Source organism: Danio rerio, chromosome 24, assembly GCF_049306965.1.
Source record: "Danio rerio strain Tuebingen ecotype United States chromosome 24, GRCz12tu, whole genome shotgun sequence".
Classification (NCBI taxonomy): Eukaryota; Metazoa; Chordata; class Actinopteri; order Cypriniformes; family Danionidae; genus Danio; species Danio rerio.
In genome coordinates this window covers 29,138,438-29,161,984 of record NC_133199.1, presented here as the reverse complement: position 1 = coordinate 29,161,984, position 23,547 = coordinate 29,138,438, and the positions used below count along the sequence as shown (strand labels likewise).

Genomic DNA, 23,547 nt, shown 5'->3' with positions numbered 1-23,547 from the left:
CAATCATTTTAGTAATCTGGCAACGCCTTTTATGGAATTAAGTCAAAACCAACTGTAACTGCTGAACAAATACTGATAAATCATACATCAATATAAAAAATTATAATTTTAGGTCAAATAGCAAATCTTTAAATAACAAACAAACAATTAAATAAATAAATATACAATTAAATAAACTTGCTTTTTTATTTTGAAGCTCTTATCGAAGAGTCGCTAACAGCAAAATCATGGGTTTAATGCAGTGAACTAAACATGTATGAACTACAAAAGTGTGGGTGGGGGTCATAAATGCTGCTGTCTTTAACACTCATGGACATTTGTCTAAAACAAGATTTTGATACACATTCCGAAAACACAAACATACACATTTTTTAGTTAAAAACCCATAAATCTTGTGTACTAAATTGACCCACAAAATAATATATAGCTAACATTGGTTAAATCGAAAAAATGAATGCATTACAGAGGGAAAGAAGAGCAAATTACTGTATATAAATTACATGTTGATTCACCTTATTTCCCATACTTATTTTGATAGATAATAAAAGTGAGCAAACTAATATTTCTATAGGCACGTCACAGTTTCTTTCTTCATTTGTTCGTCACAACATTGGAAACATCCGACATTGCAAAATGTATTTTTTTGAGGCATATATTGCAACATATGAAGGCAATTTCACCACATGAAAAAGAGTTCATTCATTTAAATCGATTGAAGTGATTTTGTAGGGAAGAAAATAATAAGATAAATACAAACTGTAAGTACAATACAATAGAGCAAAAAATTAAGTAAAAATTGCTTTACGGTTTTGGGGGGATTAGGATCTCGACAAAACATAAATGTAATAATCAAACGTAAAACAGCACTACATAGTCTAAAAATTAAAAAACAATTATTCCGTAAAATTAAGTATCATTTATTGTGCATGAACGCTTAAAGTCTCTTGAAATGCTTACATCACACACATTAAAAACACGTGCAGGTTAAAAACAAAGGCTGGACTTTCTTATAAACTTTCACTCACTCGTCAAACACAGTGACTGCACAAAACCTCATGTGTTCTGAACTGTGGCTCCTGCTAAACTATAATTCTGTCTCATCGATCTTATCAATGCTGAAACTATATGCCCCTTTAACTGTCCCACCAAGAAAAACATTTTTTAATGTCGCTAGTTAACACACTCAATGCATTTGTTTTCAACACATTCCATAATTTCTAAATTATCAACCCCTACCAAATTGGTTAATTTGTCAGTTTATGTGTAAAGTACCAGAATTAATACATATACTATAAAAAATGTGAAAATCTGAAGTGTAAGTTAATTTAAAAACATAATCATAATAAAACATTTTTGAACAGTAAATCATTTTTTATTTTTTGAAGTGTGTCATGAAATATTTCAGATTCTTATTAAACATGTTTTCTTGTTTTTTTTTTTACAATAAAACCAAAATCAACTGTAGTAGTGTAACAGGATTATATTTGTTTAGTTTTTTTGTAAATCAACAATGCTGTGTAAACTATTATTTAAAACAGTCATTCTTTAGATGACTTAAAAGTCAGTATTTAAAATATGGTCAACCATTTGGTAGAGCAGCCAGTTAAACGGATATTGTGCAACCCTAAATATACCAATTTTCCTGCCTGTACTTTTTAAAGTAAAAACATGTCCACTTAATGAATATAACATAACATTATTGCACTAAGTGACAAAAATCACGCAACACTTTTTTTAAAATGTCATTAATAATTTTTTAAGACTGGTCAAAATCAAAGTTTCACATTTGACCTGCTATAAAATGGCTGTAGTAAAACTTATATTGATGTTTTAGCTTGTTTACTCCTTTATTACATTTCATTATTTGATGTCAACATATAAACCCAAACAAAAAAAAGCGGTGTGGAAAATGTCTTAAATTTATATTTTCATAATTTAAGTATGTTTTTATGATAGTAGCAAGCAAAGCAAGAAACTGATGTACATGTGCAATATGCACAATATTATTATAGCCGTCAATGTAGCTGTCAATACCTGTCAAACTTTACTAGGGGGTGGCTCAGCATATTGTGCAGCCCTAAAAATGCCAATGTTTCTGCCTTTTCCCTGTTTTTAAAGTAAAAACATGTCCAATTAATGAATATAACAAAACATTATCACAACTGTCAATGTAGCTGTCAATACCTGTCAAACTTTACTAGGGGGTGGCTCAACTTAAAGAGATAGCTTAAAGTTAGCTCACCCAAAAATTCTGTCATCATTTACTCATCTTCAATTTGTTTCAAACATGTTTGAGTTTCTTTCTCCTGTCGAACATAAAAGAAAATAGAAGGAAGGACGACGTAAAGCAGGAGCTGTTGACTTGAATGGTATTATTTCTTCCCTCTATGGACTTAATGTCTGCTGGTTTACAACATTTTTCGAAATATTGCTTTGTGTTTAACAAAAACAAACTCACATAAGTTTAGAACCAAATGAGTCTGAGAAAATTGCGAGGAATTATTCATTTTTTGGACGAACTATCCCTTTAAGTACTGTAATCCAGTCTCCATTCATTCATCTGGTAATTGAATAAATACCTTTACACGTTGGTATAACTGAGAAAGCAAGACATTTACAACGAATTAGCTCTGCTCAGTCAATGACTAAAAACATGAATACCAAAAGATACTCACTACACACATAGGCACATAGCTCCCTGAATGGTCTCGCTGTCCCGAATGAGGTAAGTCCCATCCCGCCCTTTGTTGCCGAGCAGCTCCTCGCATCTCTGTTTGGTGATCGCGCCATGATACGATGGATGGTCCATGCTTCACATCGCACGTGTGAGGAGCGGGTAGAGCAGGTCAACTGCTGTTTACACCAAGAGATCAGATGTTTCCGTCACAAGTCCACTTGTTATCTTTGCGGAGGGAATCTTCCTTAATGCCTACACTCAGAAACGATGAATGTGCGTGATGCACGCTTTCCATCAAAGGGCATGCATATCATGCAGACAGACACGAACCAGCTCATAGGAAGTGGGTTAGAGTGCGTAGTGGTCAAAGGAAGTGTAGATGTACCAAAAGCAGTAACCGTGCGATATATATATATATATATTTATCTTAACCTAGCCTATATCATTTTTCATAATTAGTGGCCGTCTTTTACACATGTTCCGTAAATTTAGAACTTTAACAGGTTTAAAAAGATTATTTAAAAACTCACAACCTATAGCATATAGTGCACCCTCACAAATCTATTAAATTCATATTTTTAATAGGAAGCTATACAATGTTATATTTGTGCATATACATTAGATTGGTCAGTACTGAAGCCAAACCTAGAGCTTATCTAACAAAATAACTTACAAATATGTAAAATATCACTAAATATGTTTAGTGACTAAATATTATTTTAATAAATATATATTTAATAAATCTGTTTTGCTTAAATGCACCAAAATACATTGACTATATTTACTGGGAAAAGGATAAAAAATACTCATTTTCAAAATTGGGCGAACTCAATAGGCTATATGCACACAGTCTTTTAATTTTTAGCAAGACAGTCTTTCATTACAAAATTGTCACGTTTAAGGTCTGATTGCTTTAAAAATCAGCGATCTTCACTGAATGTCAGATATACGATAGGCTATAAAGTGGGTCTCAGATCGGACTAGCACTGCATTAAATTACATTTCCCCCCGCCATGTCTTTAAAATATGACAGAATATTTTACCCCAGTATTTTTCAATGGAATTTCTGCAATAGCCTGTTGCTACTGATGGCGCTAGTAATTACAAAGGTCTTTCATCTCGTTTTACACTTGAACAACTAAATGAATGCCTAAGTCTATTTATTGCATGTGTTGTAATCGCATTACAACCATAGACTGTAAAAAATATGGACGTAGTGTCCGTGACGTCACCCATAGGTTTCTGAAGAGCGCAAATGAAGCTTACTGTAGGCGTGGTCAGCCGTCGCCATCTTGGAAGTGCGTCATTCCCGGATACTCGAAAATGGGCAGAGGCGGATCTTAGGCGGAGTTAAGATGACTGTTTGCTGAAACCATAGAGACCATCCCACCACCCGCGACATTTGAATCATTTGAACATCTCAGCGTACTATCGAGGTAAATTAACCTGAAACTACACAACAAAACTTAAAATAATAAATGTTGTTGATATTATTATGGCTCTCTGTGGAAAGCCGTTTTGACTTATTCTTAGGATATGCTTTATTGATTTCAACATTCAGCATTCATTATATTTCTTTCGTTTGAAATAACTGAATTGTTGATATCAACTATTTAATTGTTAACATCAAAAAGTATTCTTTATATAAAATTCTTAAATTAAATATTTTTTTATATCAACAATTAACAGTTGTATGTTCAATGTTGGCAGTTGATATTGTTTACTGGTTGAAATGTGATAAGAAATGCTAGTAAAATGTGACTTGGGTTTATTTACTAACACAATAATGTATTTATTAATAATAGTTCAACATTTAGTAATCCATTTAATTTGAGCTTGTTAACATTATCTAAAGTATTGTGAGTATAACATTTATATTGGAACAAAAGTATTAGTTAATATTAATACACACACACACACACACACACACATCTCTCCCGCGATTTATTCAGAAATTTACTCCCACACCGTAAGAAATCTGGCCGGCTCCCGCGGAACAGCAGTTATACCCGATAGGTCCCGAGTCCGACAGGTACATTTTGACTGACAGCTTTATACAGCCCAAACCCGTTCACAGCCTACATTAAAATGTGCTCATGCACACAGCTCTAATGCATTTTTTTAAGAATGAGTCATTTATATGTTTTAACATCATTTATTCGTAACAAGCGTAGACTATAGGCCACTTGAAAGTTGGAACAAAGAAATAAAATAAGTCCTACAGCTGTAACATCGTAACATCTCAGCGCTCTGGTCTAGGTACATGCACTTAGCCTTTAAATTATCCAACACACCAATGAAAAGTAATCTTGCTTAACAAATCAAATTAAAATAAACTCTAAATGATGACGGGTATTTTGGCAATAACGAAATTAAGATAAAGGCTGTGCAAGTTGTTTCTCCACTTCTCTTCACAATCTGGCATTAAGGCGGCGGTGAAGCTGAATATTAAAAGAATAATGCCACCATTAGTCTGTATACTCTGTCTACATTATGATTATATGGTTTAATTAATATTTATTTATAATTTAAAAACCCTTTACGCACCAAGATTAGGCTACGTGTGTTTGTGGAGGAACATTATTAAATCCACTGGCTTTAGCGCAGTCTCTCACTCATGGTGCGTCCAGCAGCTGAACACCCTTTCCTGCGGCTACAGGTCGAGATGCAGAGTTCTGATCCGGCTGATTTTGCAAGTTTTTGGTAGGATTGTTTGTTCATCTTCTACGGAAGCGTAGAGCTGCCACCCAGGTAAAAAAAAGAGCTTTATCACGTTTGTACAATATACTTTTCACGTTCTTACAATATAATATCACGTTTGTACAATATAATATCACGTTTGTACAATATACTTTTCACGTTCTTACAATATAATATCACGTTTGTACAATATAATATCACGTTTGTACAATATAATTTTACGTTTGTACAATATACTTTTCACGTTCTTACAATATAATATCACGTTTGTACAATATAATATCACGTTTGTACAATATACTTTTCACGTTCTTACAATATAATATCACGTTTGTACAATATAATATCACGTTTGTACAATATACTTTTCACGTTCTTACAATATAATATCACGTTTGTACAATATAATATCACGTTTGTACAATATACTTTTCACGTTCCTACAATATAATATCACGTTTGTACAATATAATATCACGTTTGTACAATATTAGTAATCATTAAGCCAACTTTATTTTTGAAAAGCAGGCGCATATTACCGTTATAGTTTCAGATATCTTCTGGTTTAAGCCTGCAGCTAACATTACTCACAATATGAAGGATTTAATCCAGTAAATTTTAAAATAAAGTTCTAAATAATTAATTATTTAAGACATCATTGCATGCATTTATGTTTAACATTGTACTAGAATATCACTCACCGGAAAAAATGGAGACCCGTCTTGGACGGTCTGTTAGTACAATTAACTGCACAACAAGCCATATTATTTAATAAATGTAAGAAATAAAACCAACAAATTGAACAGACTGCATAAAACCATGTACAACTAAAGCACAAACACTGCAGAAGCCATATTCATTAGACGGAATTAGCAGACGTGACGCGACCACGCGGGCTAGCTGCAGCTGACAAACTGTCAATCACGGCTGTCACTCAAGTGACCACTCCCTTAATTATGCAAAATAAAAAATCATTAATATAAACCAAACGAATAAGTTATAAAAAAATTCACCCCCCTCAGAGTTGTCATGAAGGGTAACGCTAGCTATATGCACTAAAACCATCAAATGTACCAGGCTTTAAACATGTTTTTATCAGCTGTAAAAAAGGCCAATTTCCCATTGCAGTCAGAAATGACCTGCACTTCCTGGAGCCAGCCCCCCAAGGCGAGTCGATGAATTGCAGTTTTAGTTACTTCCGTATTGGCTTCACGAGGGAGAGCGGGATGTTGCCGCTTGATTACAACATGAATGCTATAAAAACAACCTTGTGAAATTAAAATTAGCCACACTAGGTTTCACTGGAAGTTTATCATTGACTTCAAAACTCTGTGCATAGTGCCCATTATGCTGTATATTATGTTTATGCTACTTTAAGTTTGCATTCATTATCTAGTATAATACTAATAAGGCAATTATATAGTAGTAAAGTATGTACTTTATTAATTGTATACTCATATATTCATTAGATACTAGCTGCTATTTAAAATAGGCTACTAGTATTTTCATTAGACTAGGGAAACTCTCATGTCATTCCAAACCCCTGAAACCAAATTAAGTTATTTTTGGTGGAATCCGAGAGCTTCCTCATCCATCATTGACAGGAAGGTTCCAGACTCATTAAATGAAGATTTATGAACTAATTTTGAGAGGAACACGTGATATGATTGACCGCGGCTGGTCTCGCATAATCATTGTTTGTCTAATCAGATATCATTGCTAGACTAATCAGTTGACTTCTAGTCTCCACTACATAGACCTATTCATTCTACTTTCCTTATCTTAGTTTTGAGTAGTCCCCCATGCACCTCATCTCCCCCTTTCCTCCTTTAACAGGGGGAGCTCTGGAGCCCTACCTGATCTCAGACCATAGATATTTACATTAGATGTCGCCTATACGCTATTGGTGTCTATTGGAAGGAATGTGTCAATAGAGCTGCCATTAGTACAAGGTAGCGCTCCTTTGAAATGAATGTGGGACCAAGGTGTTATGGAGGGCTGGTCATCCACAGCCAGGCCCTTGCAGAGACCGTCCAAAGGGCATGTGCAGGATAAATTTCTGAAGAGCGGTGTTGTCGCGCGTGTTCTGATCAGCTGTGTTGTCGCGCGCGTACTCAAGAGCGGTGTTGTCGCGCGCCTACTGAAGAGCGGGACCGAGGGTGTGCCGGGTCGCGGGGGCACTTTTGATCATTTTGGAAGGGCACTTTCTATCCAAGACTAAAAAGGGCATGTGCACTGCACAGGTTGAGCTCCATGTGTGCACGTGCCTGTCCACAGCCATAGATATATAAACATATATCTATGATCAGGAGTTTTCCCGGGAGTCAGTATGTAAATGTTTTTTTTAATTACGAAAATTATAATTTTACATCACTTTTCAACATTGATGGATACATGTTCGCACGGGCATTGCCGACAAAGAGCATGAGTTTATGTGCATGGAAATGTATTATCCTCCCTACCTGTTAAATTTGATCTAACCCATGTCCTGAAACACAGCCCCATCCTGCTTTCACTTCTCATTCTAACGGAGGGAGCTATTCATTTGTGAATGAATCTGCGTTATAAACAACTCGTTCTATTAGCCGACAATAATACAAGCCTCTTGTTGTCATATTTCCTTCACATTGTTTGCTGATTTTATTCAACCAAACTAGCATAAGGCCAGAATTTAGTGCGAGTTGGTGCTACGTTCCTTATGATCAGTGCAGTAAGTGAGTCACTGTATTACTAGCATACTTGTTTAGCACAAAAGTTTGTAACATATAAAAATGTTTAAAAAAAAAAATGAAATTTTACCTATGAAATGTTCTGCCTTTGTGTTTTGTTTTCTTTGTTTGCTCTATACTACACCCACACACAGAGCTAAAGTCCAGCATCTTCAGATTGGCTTTAGTTTTGACTAGTGCAGATGAATAACTTGTGTCGAGGAAGCACTGTACTAATATGTCGCTATTGACGCATACCAGGGTCCATATGCAATATCTAGTGTATATATCTATGATCTCGGACCCCCTGTCACGCTACATGACCAGGCAGGAGCTCTGGGCTCAAGTATCTCTGAACTCTGGGTTTTGTCTTGGGACAGCATACCAAATCTGCAAATTGTATCAAGCAATATCTAAGTGTGAACTCTTGAAATGCCTAGGAAAATATAAAAGAAAATCAAGACCATATGCTTTCAGTAGTTCAATCTTAGTACACTATAATAAAATGCTGGGTTCCACACAATTCCTTCATGTTGTCCCACCACAAGTTTTCACAAATTTAAACGGATTGAAGTCAAAACAATTAAGTTATCTTAAGAATTGTGTTTCAACTCATTTTAAATGAGTAATTTAAACAAGCATCAAAGGTAATTTTTCTGAGTGCTTTATCAAGCAAAGAATATACTTTTGTGTTCTCAAAACATGAAAATAACAACAAGTTTTTTCTCAGTGTCAGTATAGGATGCACATTCATGTATCATTGCTTGGTCAAGCCTCTGATGTATTATTATGCACCTGTGCTTGTTTCAAACTGAGGCAGTGCCAGTGAAAGAGTGCAATATACTGACACTGAGGAGAAGAAACTTCAAATAAGTTGTTATTTTCATTTTGTGTGCACACTAACGTACTCTCATAGCTTGATAATATTCCTGAACAATAGTGAATGTTTTCTCTGTTCCTTCTCCGGCCTCCAGTACTTGCAGCTCTGACAAATGGTTGTGCTCAACTGAGCCTGGTTTGTCTCGAGGTTTTGTCCTTCACTTTGGTCAATAAGTGTAGTTTATTCCTCGCCACTGTCACCACTGGCTTGCATGGTTTAGGACTTGTGGAGCTGTGCATCGATGGATTTGCTCTTAAGTGTTTGGACTTTCAGCAGTGAAAATTAAACCACACTGAACTTAAACTCAACTTCAACTCTGGACTGACAGTTTTAATTGCAATTTACTAGAATTTCTATGTTAAGCTGCTTTGACATAATCTACATTGTAAAAGCACTATAGAAATAAAGATGGAATTAAAATTGTTCCATGTGTGTTTTAGGCCTTTGTGTGATTTTAACAAATGAAGCTTATGCATTCTTTGAGTAAGTATTGTTATTAAAAGAGTGACTGATTTCAAATCCTGCCTATACCAAACTTTGAACAGCTGTCTGTTCCACTTTGCTAGACATGTGGTTTTAACATATGAAACTTATGTGGTTTATCAGGAAGTGTAGACCTCTAAAATGTGACAATATCCACATGCAGCTCTTGTATTTGCAATAAGTCAAAAGTGACTTCTTTTATTTATTCATTCGTTCATTTTCCTTCGTCTTAGTCCCTTTATTCATCAGGGGTCACCTAAGTAGAATGAACCACCAACTTATCCAGCATAATTTTTACACAGTGGATGCCCTTCCAATTGCAGCCCAGCACTGGGAAACATCCATACACGGCCACTTTAGTTTATTCAAGTCACCTTTAGCACATATCTTTGGACTGTGGGGGAAACAGAAGCACCCGGAAGACACCCACACAAACACAGGGAGAACATGCACACTCCACACAGATATGCCAACTGACTTAGCCGGGACTCGGACCAGCTTTCTGGTTGTGAGGTGACAGTGCTAACCACTGAGCCACCGTGTCGCCAACTTCTTTCAAAACCTTTAAGAAATTGTAACAATTCCAAACTTCTGAAGAGCAGTGTGACTCACTTGTTTTTGCGATAAGTCAAAAGTGAATGTCTAGACGTCTCAAACATGACAATACGCAGCACTGAAGGTAAATTGTCCCATCTGTCACCTGTCTAACGGAGAGGCAGAGACGAGGATAATCATCCCCTGACCAAGACGTTTTAAACTCCAGCAGGGAAGCAGGGAGGAGGATAAGGATTGTACTTTCAGTTTAAGAAGATTAACCGAGTAGAAGAGCTCGCTCTCCATCTGCAGTCCGCCTCGCACATCCAGTGATGTTATAATGACTAAATCATTGTTATCTTGATTTAAATCCTACATCGATGACCCTATTGACAATAATGATTTCGTGGAGAAGAACAATTGATGGATTAGCCTGGCCTGGATAAGTGCTACATTGGCTTTGTGGATGTTGAAACGCTTAACTAGGGGAAATGAAGACGCGACCCACAGGAAACACTTCCAATGCTGACTGGATGGGCTCCCTGTGCCCTGCCCTCACGTCAATGCCCCTCAAACACCTGGCGGTTCCTGGTGAGAGACCTTTTCTGCCCTTTGACATTTACCTCAAATGAAATTCTGATTAGCCTAACAGTATAAAGAAATCCATTTGGATTAGTTTAATGTGAACAAACAAAGATGCCACTTAAAGATGCAGTCTGTTTTTAACACAATGTGTACACAATGATTATAATATGTGTTATTATAGACAATTTCTTCAAAACACCAAGAATGTTTTTTTTATAATAAATAAAACAAATATTGATATACTTTTCTTTCTGTTTAAATATTTTTTTAACCTGCCCCACATTATTTCCATTTTATTTTGATTCATTGACAATATTCATATTAATATTTTAATAACACTTTATCGTTGTTTTTTATGTATGTCATTATGTTCGTCAAATTACAGTCATGTTGTCAATATAACAGTGTAATATAGTGTTTAATATAGTAATATTTAATATAGTAAATAGTGTAAACTATGGCTATTTTGTTTATTACTTTCTTGTTTGTACTGTAATTTGTTGACTGATCATGTCACTGTGATACAGAAAGGAAAAGACAGCACTGCACAGCACAAAAAACAAAGCAAAAGTAGAAATGTGAACATCTCTTTTGAGGTGCACTTTAATTAGAAAAAGTCTATATTCACCTAATTTCCCAGAGATGGGTTGCGGCTGGAAGGGCATCCGCTGCATAAAAACGCGCTGGAAAAGTCGGCGGTTCATTCCGCTGTGGCGACCCAGGATTAATAAAGGGACTAAGCCGACAAGAAAATGAATGAATGAAAGATTCACCTGGGGAAAAATTTACCAATTTTAGACAGATTTAGAAAAAAGGTCTAATGCAAATATGGGGAAATTATGACAAAATATTAAGACAGCTTGTTTAAGCATTTTGCATGTAAAGACTTGTGCTCTGAACTAACGCCTTAATGTTGTGGCGGAGAGACTATTCAACAGAGACCAAAATAATTCATTTTAATCAACATGACATATATAACAGACAATGTAGGAAACATTAGACAATTGCACATAATCAGTTGCATGGGTGCATCAAAGCATTTGCAACTGCTTTTCCGATATTCATAAGTGACATGAGAATGTGAAGATTGAACAAGGAGTTTTGAAAATTTCAATTCTGATCTGAGAAATGGACCAGTGACAGAGAAAAACTGTAATATAATTTTAACAACTATAATATAAACAATTCTTAAAACATAACAAAAAGAACTATCATTAAAACAAATTACAATTATATTTATGATATTTTAGAATTCTCATAATTAATTATATAACTTGTTTAAATTAAATTTTTTTAATTTAAGAAATCATGTTATTTTGTTTATAAAACATGCACAGACAGACACACAGAAAAAACACAGACAGACAGACAGACAAATAGATATAGAGATAGATGATAGATAGATAGATAGATAGATAGATAGATAGATAGATAGATAGATAGATAGATAGATAGATAGATAGATAGATAGATAGATAGATAGATAGATAGATAGATAGATAGATAGATAGATAGATAGATAGATAGATAGATAGATAGATAAACAGATAGACAGAGGTAGGCAGAAAAACAGATAGACAGAAATGTAATCAGATTTGATATATTTTTACTTATACTGATTTTATTTTTACAACACGTTAAAGAAATCCTTTTAGCTGTTTTTTATCTTATATTTTTAAGCTGTATTCTCTTCTGAAAAGAATTTAAAATAAATAAAAATTAATTACATATTTTTTTCAGATTTGAAATTGACACATGCCCGTCTCTTTTTTTTTATTATTGTTTTATACGTTTTTATTAGAGGAAGATCTTAAATGTTTAAACCTCTTCCTTTGTTTTTATTCAAGATTTTTCATTCATTCATTCATTTTCTTGTCGGCTTAGTCCCTTTATTAATCCGGGGTCACCACAGCGGAATGAACCGCCAACTTATCCAGCAAGTTTTTACAATGCCCTTCCAGCTGCAACCCATCTCTGGGAAACATCCACACACACATTCCACACACACTCATACACTACGGACAATTTAGCCAACCCAATTCACCTGTACCGCATGTCTTTGGACTGTGGGGGAAACCGGAGCACCTGGAGGAAACCCACGCGAACGCAGGGAGAACATGCAAACGCCAACTGAGCGAGGCTCGAACCAGCGACCCATTGACCTTCTTGCTGTGAGGCGACAGCACTACCTACTGCGCCACTGCTTCGCCCCTATTCAAGATTTTAGGCACCTAATTATTAAATGCTGTGTATTGTAAAATGACCACCATCAAATTAACCTCTCGGTTAATAGTTAATTTAAATTCATATCAGTTAATAACAATATCAACGATGGTCATATTGGAATGGTTGGAATATTGCTTAAAAAGACTAATGATATTGACCTGAATATGGTTTTTAAAAAATTAAAAATGTTTTTTACTCTAGTTAAAATAAAACAAATAAGACTTACTCCCGAAGAAAAAATATAATAGGAATTAATCATATTAACCTCAACTGTAGATTTTAAAATATGTGTCATTTTTATCTGTTTTACATTTCAGGCTCTCATGATTCCTTTAGTTTCTGGGTGGACGAACAAGCTCCAGTCGGTCCAGACCAGAAAGCGTATGTCAAACACCTGGCTGCGATATTCCGTTTTCTGGCCAAGAAGGTGATGAAGAAGTGGTCCATGACCCAGAACCTGACCTTCAGGGAACAGCTTGAGGGAGGCATTCGCTATTTCGACCTGCGGGTGTCCTCCAAACCAGGAGAAGCAGGCCACGAGATATACTTCATACACGGCCTGTTTGGACACAAAGTACGCGACGGCCTTAATGACATAAACAATTTTCTCAACATACACAAGAAAGAGGTTGTTTTTTTAGACTTCAATCATCATTATGCAATGGGAGAGGAACACCATCGTTACCTAATCAAGATGTTGCAGGACGTGTTCGGTCACAAGCTCTGCAGGATCGATGTGGTGGAGGAGATCACTCTGAATTATCTGTGGGAAAATAGATACCAGGTGAGATCAAAACATCACCGGGTAACATTAAACAAGCTTTTGTTTAAGAGATATTACCAAAATGAACACTACATAGAAATTCAAGAGGCTAATATTCTAAATTGTGCGAAAGATCACAAAAACTTAAAAAGGATTGTTCAGTCAAAATCTAAATTCTGTCATTATTTATCCTCACTTCTGTTAAAGATATACTGAAGGATTTACTAAAAATGGGTAACACTTTATTTTGATGGTCCATTTGAGTATTAGTATATGCTTAATATCTGTTGATACTGCTCCTTCAACAGACATTTAACTAACTATGAGGAGCTTTGCAAGTACATCTCAACTTACAATAACCCCAACCCTAACCTAACAGTCTCTTTATAATCTAATGCAGGGGTCACCAATCTCGGTCCTGGAGGGCCGGTGTCCCTGCAGGGTTTAGTTCCAACTTGCCTCAACCCACCTGCATGGATGTTTCAAGTACACCTAGCAAGACCTTGATTAGCTTGTTCAGGTGTGTTTGATTAGGGTTGGAGCTAAAATGTGCAGGACACCGGCCCTACAGGAACAAGTTTGGTGACCACTGATCTAATGCAAATCAGTTGGCATGTACTGTAGATGCAATGTAACTTAAATTCAACAAACGGACCATCAAAGTAAAGTGACCAAAGAATGCTGGAAAACAGTAAACATTGATGTCCATAGTATTTGTTTCTCCTGCTATGGAAGACAATGGTTACCGGCTTCCAACATTCTTCAAAATACCTTTTTTTCCTCTTCAACAAAAAAAAAACTAGTTTTGAAGAAGTGACGGGTGAATAAATTATGACATTTTTAATTTTGGGTGAACTGATATCATATATTAATTGAGGCAAATGTGAAAAAGAAAACATTCCTACAAATTTAGATGTAAACTCATTGCTTTCAATACATGTTCAGGTGTAAAAAAAACACTTCATGTAAAAGTCAAGATGCACGTGTAATCCTAAAATGTGCATAACAATCATATTTGCACTCAATTGAGGTGGATACTTTTTTCATATTATAAGAAACTTTGCCAACCAATTGATATCACATTTCCATCTAATCTATGAAAAAAGGCTGTAAGGTAAAAATGTAAGGTAAAAAGGTCAAAAAGTAAACAAATAAAAGATGCGGGTCATGTTTTTAAATGATAAGAAAATAATATGAAAACTTTTCAGTTAATTGAAAGGAAATGCTTAATGAGGAGGGGAAAAAGCATCATGGAATTGGATTTTTGTTATTCCCAAATTCCTGAATCAGGTGTAGCAACAATTTTTTTTATTAGTTCAAACACATGGACTCTTTGTTCACAAATGTGACATTAAATCATTTTTATATTTAAAAATATGTTAGATTAAGGCGAGGCAGTGGCGCAGTAGGTAGTGCTGTCGCCCCACAGCAAAAAGGTAGCTGGGTCGCTGGTTCGAACCTCAACTCAGTTGGCGTTTCTGTGTGGAGTTTGCATGTTCTCCTTGTCTTCGCATGGGTTTCCTCCGGGTGCTCCGGTTTCCCCCACAGTCCAAAGACATGCGGTACAGGTGAATTGGGTAGGCTAAATTGTCCGTAGTGTACGAGTGTGTGTGTGAATGTGTGTGTGGATGTTTCCCAGAGATGGGTTGCGGCTGGAAGGGCATCCGCTGCGTAAAAACTTGCTGGATAAGTTGGCGGTTCATTCCGCAGTGGCGACCCCGGATTAATAAAGGGACTAAGCCGACAAGAAAATGCATGAATGAATGTTAGATTAATAACAGATTATTAGAATAAGTTTTTGCAATATTGGGTGAAAATCATTAGGCTCTAATTATGGCTTTACGTGGATTTAAGGGCCAGATTGACAGCTTGTTTTAACATCTTTTTGATCTGAAAACTGTATTGGTATTCACTAAATGTGCGGCAAACAATAGCCCTGAAAAGGCATGGACACAGCATTTTTTGCACCTGACCCTACCATTTATCATTTCAGGAGTTTATAAATATTCAATGAGAATAAAAAGCAGCAAAATTACACCATGGTTGTCATTGGTAAATGTCATTTTTTTCTTTCATGATATTCATTCAAAAAATGCTTTTCTTACTTAGATTTTTTGTCTTGTTTCTAGTCCAAATATCTACAAATTCTTAAATCAAGACAAGCAAAACATATGGGTTTTTTTAAAGAAATAATATGCCAAAATAAAGTGAGTTTTTCCTTAAATCAAGATAAATAATCTGCCAATGGGGTAGGCAAAATAATCTTATCACAAATCGAAAAACAAGATTATTTTGCTTGATTTGAAGAAAAACTCACTTCATTTTGGCATATTATTTCTTAAATCAAGACAATATATTTTGCTTGTCTAGAAAATGCTTCTTGATTTAAGAACTTTTAGATATTTGGACTAGAAACAAGACAAAAAAATCTAAGAAAAGCATTTTTTGCAACGTTGTAAAAGGGAAAAAATAGCTACTGTGGTTTCCATTTAAAGCAACTTCCATTTTTTTATTATTGACACTTTAGGTCAGTTTTTAGGAGTGACTATTTTATTATTGTCCTGTGTTTGGAAGTGAAATCATTTTCTTTTTTTTTTTGTGCATCAAGGAATGTATTCACTAATTATGTTGCTGTCTGAGTTTATTTGCATATATACTGTATTTATATAAAATTATCCACCTCAACAGATCATACTCTTTTTATAAAGGTTTTTATGTGCATGTTGTCATTTCCATCCAACATTTGTTTTGATTAATTTCCCTAAAATGGAAACATACTCAATCTTAAATGTTGTTTTCAGCATTCTATAATTATGAAAAGTACGTCAAAAATGCAAGTTATGGCAGATTTGCATGTACTTACCTAGAAAAAAGCCTAGAAAAAATGGGGATTTCCCCGGTTGCAGGATACAAATTTCTATTGATTACTTGGGCTTTTAACAGTTGCTTGAATACATGAACACAGATGTGACAGTTTTATTGTAAAAGTAATATTTATTATTTATACTTTACTTTTTAAACTTTGGATGTAAATGTTGCTAATGATGGCTTTACATAAGGTTAAAAATCATGAATAATTGTTTAGGAAAAGCAAAAAAAAAAAAATTGTATAACAATGTTTGTAATTTGCATCTTTTTATGCTAAGGTCATTTATTATGTAGGAAAATAGAGTTACAAAGGTTTCCACTGTTGCAGCAATTTGATTTCAGTGTAAAATACAGCATGTATATAAACAACTATAGATATTTCTGTTAAACTAGTGCTGTCCAATTTAGGAAATGGAAAAAAAACTGGGACTTTGATCATTTGTTGACTTTTTCAACTTTAAAACTGAACTGTGAATGCGTCAGTGATTATATGATGATCAGTCAAACTGAAACTAACCTACATTAACATTTGACAAAATCTGGAAAATACATTTTTCCCCATAACTGATTTAAATGCCAGATCTGTCTCTCGAATTAAACAGACACGAAAGCTATTTCTGGTACAATCAGAATAAAAAAAAAGTGCAAATCTTTGACTTGCTTGATATCAATGACCTTTCAGATTTGAACATTCTGTCAGTATAGAATAATGTGTGCATTTAAACAGTATTTACATCAAGAGATATAAAAAAGCTGACCTTTTAATGTTGGTTTACATTTTACTGAATATATTAATTAAACTAGCGGTAGAGTTGACTTGTGTCTGACTGTGCTGTCGACTCTTTGTGTGTCAGTGGTGTGTTGGAGCAGAGGTCAGCTATTCCTGCGATAGTCTGACCCTAATCACCACCGGATTAATGTCTCACTTTACACTCTGATGGAAACAGACAGGTGTACAAATGCCAAAAACTGGACACAACATCCTTTAGAAACATTCTATTTGTAAACACCTTAGAGAAAGCTTAAGGAATATACAGTGACTCCACAAAATTATTCATAACCCTTGCAAACTCAACTTAAAGCAACTCAACTTAACTTTATAACTTAAAGTTATACTGTTATTTAACCAGCAAGATTTTATTGATTTATTTATTTATTTTTATTATTTATCTTTTTATTTTTTATTGATTTATTTATTGATTTATTTACTGGAAATAACACATGCTTTTCCTAAAAATGATAATAAGATGATGTACAAAAGGTATATTTGTAGGAACAAAAAAATTCTTATTTACATGTGAAAAAAAACTTGATGTCAGAATTTGTTGGGATATAAATAATTTAGGCCTTGACAGTATGTATGAAACATACAAACCAACATGGTATTAAGTAGCGGAAAAGGTGGTGACCAGACTCTGAAATATTTTGCTCAGTTTTAAGATATTTAGTTCAGTATGCTCAAAGAAGATCTTAACATTTTTAAAAAAACTGTCAAAAATATGATTTTTTAGCATAAAAAGTTAGTCAAAAGGTTTAAAATTCTAAGAGGTGATCAACAAACAAATAACAAACACTCTTAAGCCTGTCATCTTGTGTCATATCAAAGAGAATATTAACTCAGAAAGGTTTGGAGCCACTTTAGAGTGATTAAATGGTGAGATTTGTATCTTTTGGTGAACTATCTCTTTAAAGAAATGAGCTGCAAAGCATCATTATCATCCATCAGCTTTAACTTTTAAAGGAACACTCCACTTTATTTATTTATTTTTTTTTTTTGGGGGGGGGGGGGGGGGGGCTCCTTTTACACCTCAAGTCACCTATAGAGTTAAACAGTTGAGTTTTACCATTTCTGATACACTGAAAAAAATGGTTAATTGCAAATTGTTGCAAACAATTTTAATAAGCTGGATTTAAATAAATGAAGTTGAACATTGCTGAGACCTATTTTATTATTGTTTGTCTCATTTTTTGGCATCTACAGCAGCAATCCATCTAATCCATCTATTATTTGGGCAGTATACTCAAGAGTTTTTTAGATCTTCTTTAACTGGAAGAGTCTCAGTTTACCCCCTTAGTGAACAAACAGCAGTACATCATATTTAAATATTTTATATTTCTAAATTTCATCTGAATTTGCTCCTGCAGCACTGATGATGTTCTGAAGATATTATTCCATCTCATTTTTTAAGCAAAGATGCTGATGCCGAATTGTACACTATACTGCCATTATATATGATGGGTCTTACATTGCGCAGTACACTATTTTTAATGAGTTGACTGGCTCTTAAATATATCCATACCATTTGTCTGTTATTTTCTTTATGTGTGTTGCATAATTTCCATCCATACTTCCAGCATTGACCAATTTCTTAACAAACTTCCTGTTCTGATCTCATGCTTAGGCAAATATCTGAGAAAGCACCAATCAAAGGCCGCATTTTATGATGTCATCATGTAGACTTCAGACAAAGTATTTCACAGTATTTTAAAAATACAAAACTCTAAAGTATTTTGATACAAAATATTAACCCATATTCATAAACCCTATCAAATACAAAATACTATTTTGTATTTAATATATGTATCTGAAATACTGAAATATCACTGAGAATGAGAATATAGTTCCTAGCCATATCAGCCTAGAAAATAGCAACTTTTCATTTTCTTTCAGACTTTGTATGGTGTAACTACAGAACAGTCGAGCTTTAAATAGAAAAATTATATTTTGGGATTTTTTTTGTGATATGCTAATGGTCTAATCTGATTCAATGATCTATGCTAAGCTAAGCTAATATTCCTCCAGCCAGACCCGGAGATCAGCTGAATGGATTAAAAATTGTATAAAACTCAACTATTTAACTCAATTATAAAAAGGAGTTTTTGTGTTTGGGTTCATAGGTACTGGTGTTCTACCATCATCCATCTGCTGAGGGCTGTCCTGTGATGTGGCCTGGTAGTAAAATTCCTGCACCGTGGGCCAATACTACAGACACCACCAAACTCATCCAGTTCCTGGAGACCACGCTGGGTGAAAGAGCCAAATACGGCAGCTTTCATGTGTCGCAGGCTATTCTAACCCCACGTGTCAAAACCATCGCCAGGGGCCTGGTACAGGGTCTGAGGAACTACCTGGTGGAGAGGTAAATATGAATCAGTACAACTAGGGTATACACATTACCAGTAAAAGTAGGTTACTGTAAAAGTAGGCTATTCAGTATACACATTACCAGTCAAATGTTTTAGAACAGTACTATTTTGTAATGTTTTTTTTTTTTATGTTTTCTTTAAATGAAGTCACTTTTGCTCACCAAGCCTGCATTTATTTGATCCAAAGTACAGCAAAACTATTTAAAATAACGGTTTTCTATTTGAATATATTGTAAAGTCCAATTTATTTCTGCGATTTCAAAGCTGAACTGTTTACATCAATACTCCAGTCACATAATCCTTCGGTAATTATTATAATATTCATATTTGATGCTCAAAAACTTTTTTTGTTATTTAAAAACAGCTGAGCAGTTTTTTTTTCAGCTTTTTTTCAAACAGAAAGTTCCTTCAGAACGGAATTGATATGAAGTAGAAATCTTTTGTGACAATATAAATGTCTTTAGCAACACTTTTGATAATTTATTCATTTATACTTTATTTTACTAAGATATTAAAAAAATCTGTATTTTTTAGATATACAGGCACCATGCTTTTGAATGGAATTAATTTACTCACTTGTTAATAACTATTGATAATAATAATAGTAGTAATAATAGTAATAATAATAATAATACTAATAAATAATAATTCTTTCATACACAGCAAACCAGTAAATTAGAATGATTTCTTAAGGATTATGTGATAACTTTTGACCAGTAGTGTGTACAGAAAGCAAAATCATGTACCCTCATGTGAAATTTTCTACGTTTAATACCTAATTGGGGTTTGATTGAGATTATTCCAACACATTTAGTAACATAATAGCTTTAATAACTAATTTCTAATAACCTATTTCTTTTGTCTTTGTCATGATGACACTACATAATATTTAGGTTATATTGCAACTAGTATTCAGCTTAAAGACCAGTTTAAAGGCTTAGGTTAATTCGTTTAACTATGGAAGTAAGGTTAATTTGTGGTAAGTCACTGAACAACATTGGCTTATTCTATAGCCAATTAAAATAAAATGATCAAAGAGGCTAATAATATTGAGCATACAAACTATTTTTAAAAATGAAAATTTATATATATATTAAAATATATAATATGAAATGCTGTTACAATTTTCTTGCTCTGGAGTTTAAAAAGCACTTTAAACAATAATTACAAATTTACAGGAGGGCTGATTTTTTTTTTCTTTAACTGAATATTCCAGCAGTCTGTACTGTACTGGTCATTTTTGTTGTAGTAATATTAAAACCCTCCACTAGGTGGCATGCTCACCATCAATGCACATTTGAAAAGCAGTCTCAGGATCAGACAGAGAAACACTTGTTAAACAAACACAACCTATAATCACACTACAGGATGGAATAATGTCCCATAACCTACTAACTGGACTCCTTTTAAACAAGGCCTCTCGTAAAATTCGCAAACACCTATAAATTCAGTGCTTACTTTTAATCTACCGGTTTATGCAAAAATAAAGCATGCACAGTCTAGAAAATATATATTGAAGTGTCATATTTAGTGGCACATATATTCATCATCTCAGAAGTGTGGAGCCATGTGCTGTGTTTTAGCGGACATCCTTATGAGACGGCTGTCTCGGAGGAAGCTGGGTAAATCTGCCTGAGTGTGGAAGTTGGATTGTTTGTTATTCCAGGATAAACACAGTCTGAGCTTCCCATTTCCTGGTTTTGTCCGGGCCGCTGCTGCAAATGACTGCTCTGTTTATTTCTATTCAAAGTTGACTCGGCTGGCCTGAAATAAAGCTAACATACTTATTGCTAATATGTTAACAGCTCCCTGTAGACAGCTTTTGAGGTTTTATTTTGATATGTATGTGTATTTATGCAGCTCTATACAAAATACACGACTATTTTAAATGATGTGCTGCAATATTTTTAAAGGCAAGTCACAAGAAAGAAAAATAGGGTTCAAAATAACATTAAAATAATCACAATTATTTCCCCAGTTGTTTGATTGCAATAAGAACTGCAAATTAGTTTTCTAAAATTGTTTAAATGACAAGTTTTCTGTTATGTTTCAGCAAGTACACTCTAATTCGAACATTGTACAGTCAAGTTTGTAAGAACATTACATTGTCAAGTTTAAAAGGATTGTTTTTATGAACCCCAAAACCTCAAAACTGTCATCTGCATTGCAAAAAGGATTATAATAATAAAAAAACATTGCATTTTTGTACTGCCTCATCTTAAATGTCTCTAATGCTCACCAGACCTCATTTATTTGATCATAATTTAAGCAAAATCCGCAATATTCTGAAATTTTTTAAAGATTTTGCTATTCTGAGTGTGCTACAGACCATCTGCAGCGCAAGGATAAAGAATGAGCAATGGATTTGCTATTTAAACAACATAGTGCAAAGCGCGAAAATAGCGTTGGTCTGAAAATAGCAACAAATTGCGTCAAACAGGTCTTGTGCTTTATTGCGCAGGGTGTATGATAGGGCACCATATCCTATATTATTATAAATAAATAAATAACATTGTGTATTTATGAAGTGAGTGGGCTTAACAAACCACCAGTAGAAACACTCTTATCTCTCCTCTAGCACTAAACAGTTCTTTTGCATAATCAGCACTTCTTGTGTGTACTGCCTTTTCTTGTTGAGTCATTGAATGCCTCCTAAATTGTAAGTTGCTTTGGACAAAAGTGTCTGCTAAATCAGGGGTTCTCAAACATTTCAGCCTATATGACCCTCAAAATAATAATTCCAGTGACCCCCAATATCCTCTGAGGTGTTTATAAATATATAAACCATGCATGCAATAGCGCATGACCTTCCTCCAAATTCAGTCATGGTCTTTATGTTTAATGTATGTGAGCGTCGTAAAGCTGTTAGAAAGTTTAACCTGTTGTCATAAAGTCAATTTGATGCATCTGACTTTAATATAACTATTATTTTTATATTCTATATGTTATGGATAAAATATGGCAATGATAATGCTGTAGAATTCTAATACCCCACCATTGTCCTGTGACTAAATGTAAAATATCTTAAAGGTCCAGCTTTCTATTTAAATATATTTTACCATTATTAAAATATATTTTTAAAATAAAATATTTTACAACTTTTACCAGTGAAATAGGTTAATATATATTCCCAAAATGGCAACCTGAATCCTCAGTGTCACAAGATCCTCCGGCAATCAATCTAACATGTTGATTTGCTGCTCAAGAGAACTTTACATCCTATAGTCAATGTTTAAAACTGCTGAATATTTTTCTGGAAGTTAATTTCTGATGACTAGATAGCTTAAAAGAAGTATTTTTTATAAAATATGCACTACCGAGCGTTTCTGTTGTTTCTGTTTCAGGAACCTTCCAACCATAATGACATGGGTTGAAGCACAGAAGCCTGGCAAAGATGGAGTCAATATCATTACGTCAGACTTTGTAGAACTTGTGGACTTTGCAAACACCGTCATCAAGTTAAACACCCTCCTCATTAAGGATCGGGATACCAAATGACCATTTTGGAGACCACCACGAAAAACTAAAGGCATGCTTACCATGAATCACATGGAATTACATATGAGCTCAACACTTTTATATTTAAGTGCCATCAGCCTTTGGAACTGAGAAGTTTCTTTATTTATACACAGGTTTTCACCTACATTGTGTATTTGTTTATAGTTTTAGCAGATTTGAATAAATATTTTGAAAAAATGTTGTCATATAGAACATGTTGTGTGTATATAATAGTATCAAAGTAATATGAACAGGGTCATTGAGCTTTAATTCACATAGTAATAAGGAAAGTTGCTCATATTTGAAATTGATTCAACAATGGTTGATGTACACACATGATGTGCCCTCATTTTATGGTCTTTATTTGTGTTTTTCTAGGGGACGTATGCGAGTCAGTCGCAGCAGAAATCTCTATTTAGAAGTTTTGTTTTTTTGCTTATATTTTCTTAGAAATGTAGCAATAAAATAAAAAATGCCT

The 23,547-nt window shown here is 34.3% G+C and overlaps 2 protein-coding genes across 4 annotated transcripts in view; one reads left to right on the top strand and one right to left on the bottom strand.

Moving 5' to 3' along the window:
* The window catches only part of si:ch73-264p11.1, a 14,163-nt gene extending 10,171 nt beyond the window's left edge, over positions 1–3,992 (bottom strand). Inside the window, exons 1-2 of one of the 2 annotated variants that reach the window (XM_073939904.1) lie at positions 3,944–3,992; positions 2,676–2,929 (exon numbers count right to left, since the gene is read on the bottom strand). In XM_073939904.1, the coding sequence (XP_073796005.1) occupies positions 2,676–2,809 (134 nt within the window). In that variant the 5' untranslated portion in view covers positions 2,810–2,929; positions 3,944–3,992. 2 annotated transcript variants of the gene reach the window in all.
* On the top strand, positions 2,794–23,547 carry plcxd2 (phosphatidylinositol-specific phospholipase C, X domain containing 2). Of its 2 annotated transcripts, none has more exons than XM_073940764.1 (4): positions 2,794–3,070; positions 13,111–13,577; positions 19,323–19,564; positions 22,916–23,547. In XM_073940764.1, the coding sequence occupies exons 2-4, from the start codon at positions 13,224–13,226 to the stop codon at positions 23,067–23,069; spliced, it is 750 nt and encodes a 249-aa protein (XP_073796865.1). In that variant the 5' UTR covers positions 2,794–3,070; positions 13,111–13,223; the 3' UTR covers positions 23,070–23,547. The 2 variants fall into 2 exon arrangements, with proteins under 2 accessions (XP_073796865.1, XP_688423.2); XM_683331.9 differs by lacking the exon at positions 2,794–3,070 and adding an exon at positions 10,248–10,573.

Coding starts and splice junctions, on each gene's coding strand:
- plcxd2 (XM_683331.9), top strand. CDS start 10,474: ATGAAGACGCGACCCACAGGAAACACTTCCAATGCTGACTGGATGGGC. Junction 10,574..13,110: donor CAAACACCTGGCGGTTCCTG/GTGAGAGACCTT, acceptor TTTACATTTCAG/GCTCTCATGATTCCTTTAGT. Junction 19,565..22,915: donor AGGAACTACCTGGTGGAGAG/GTAAATATGAAT, acceptor TTTCTGTTTCAG/GAACCTTCCAACCATAATGA.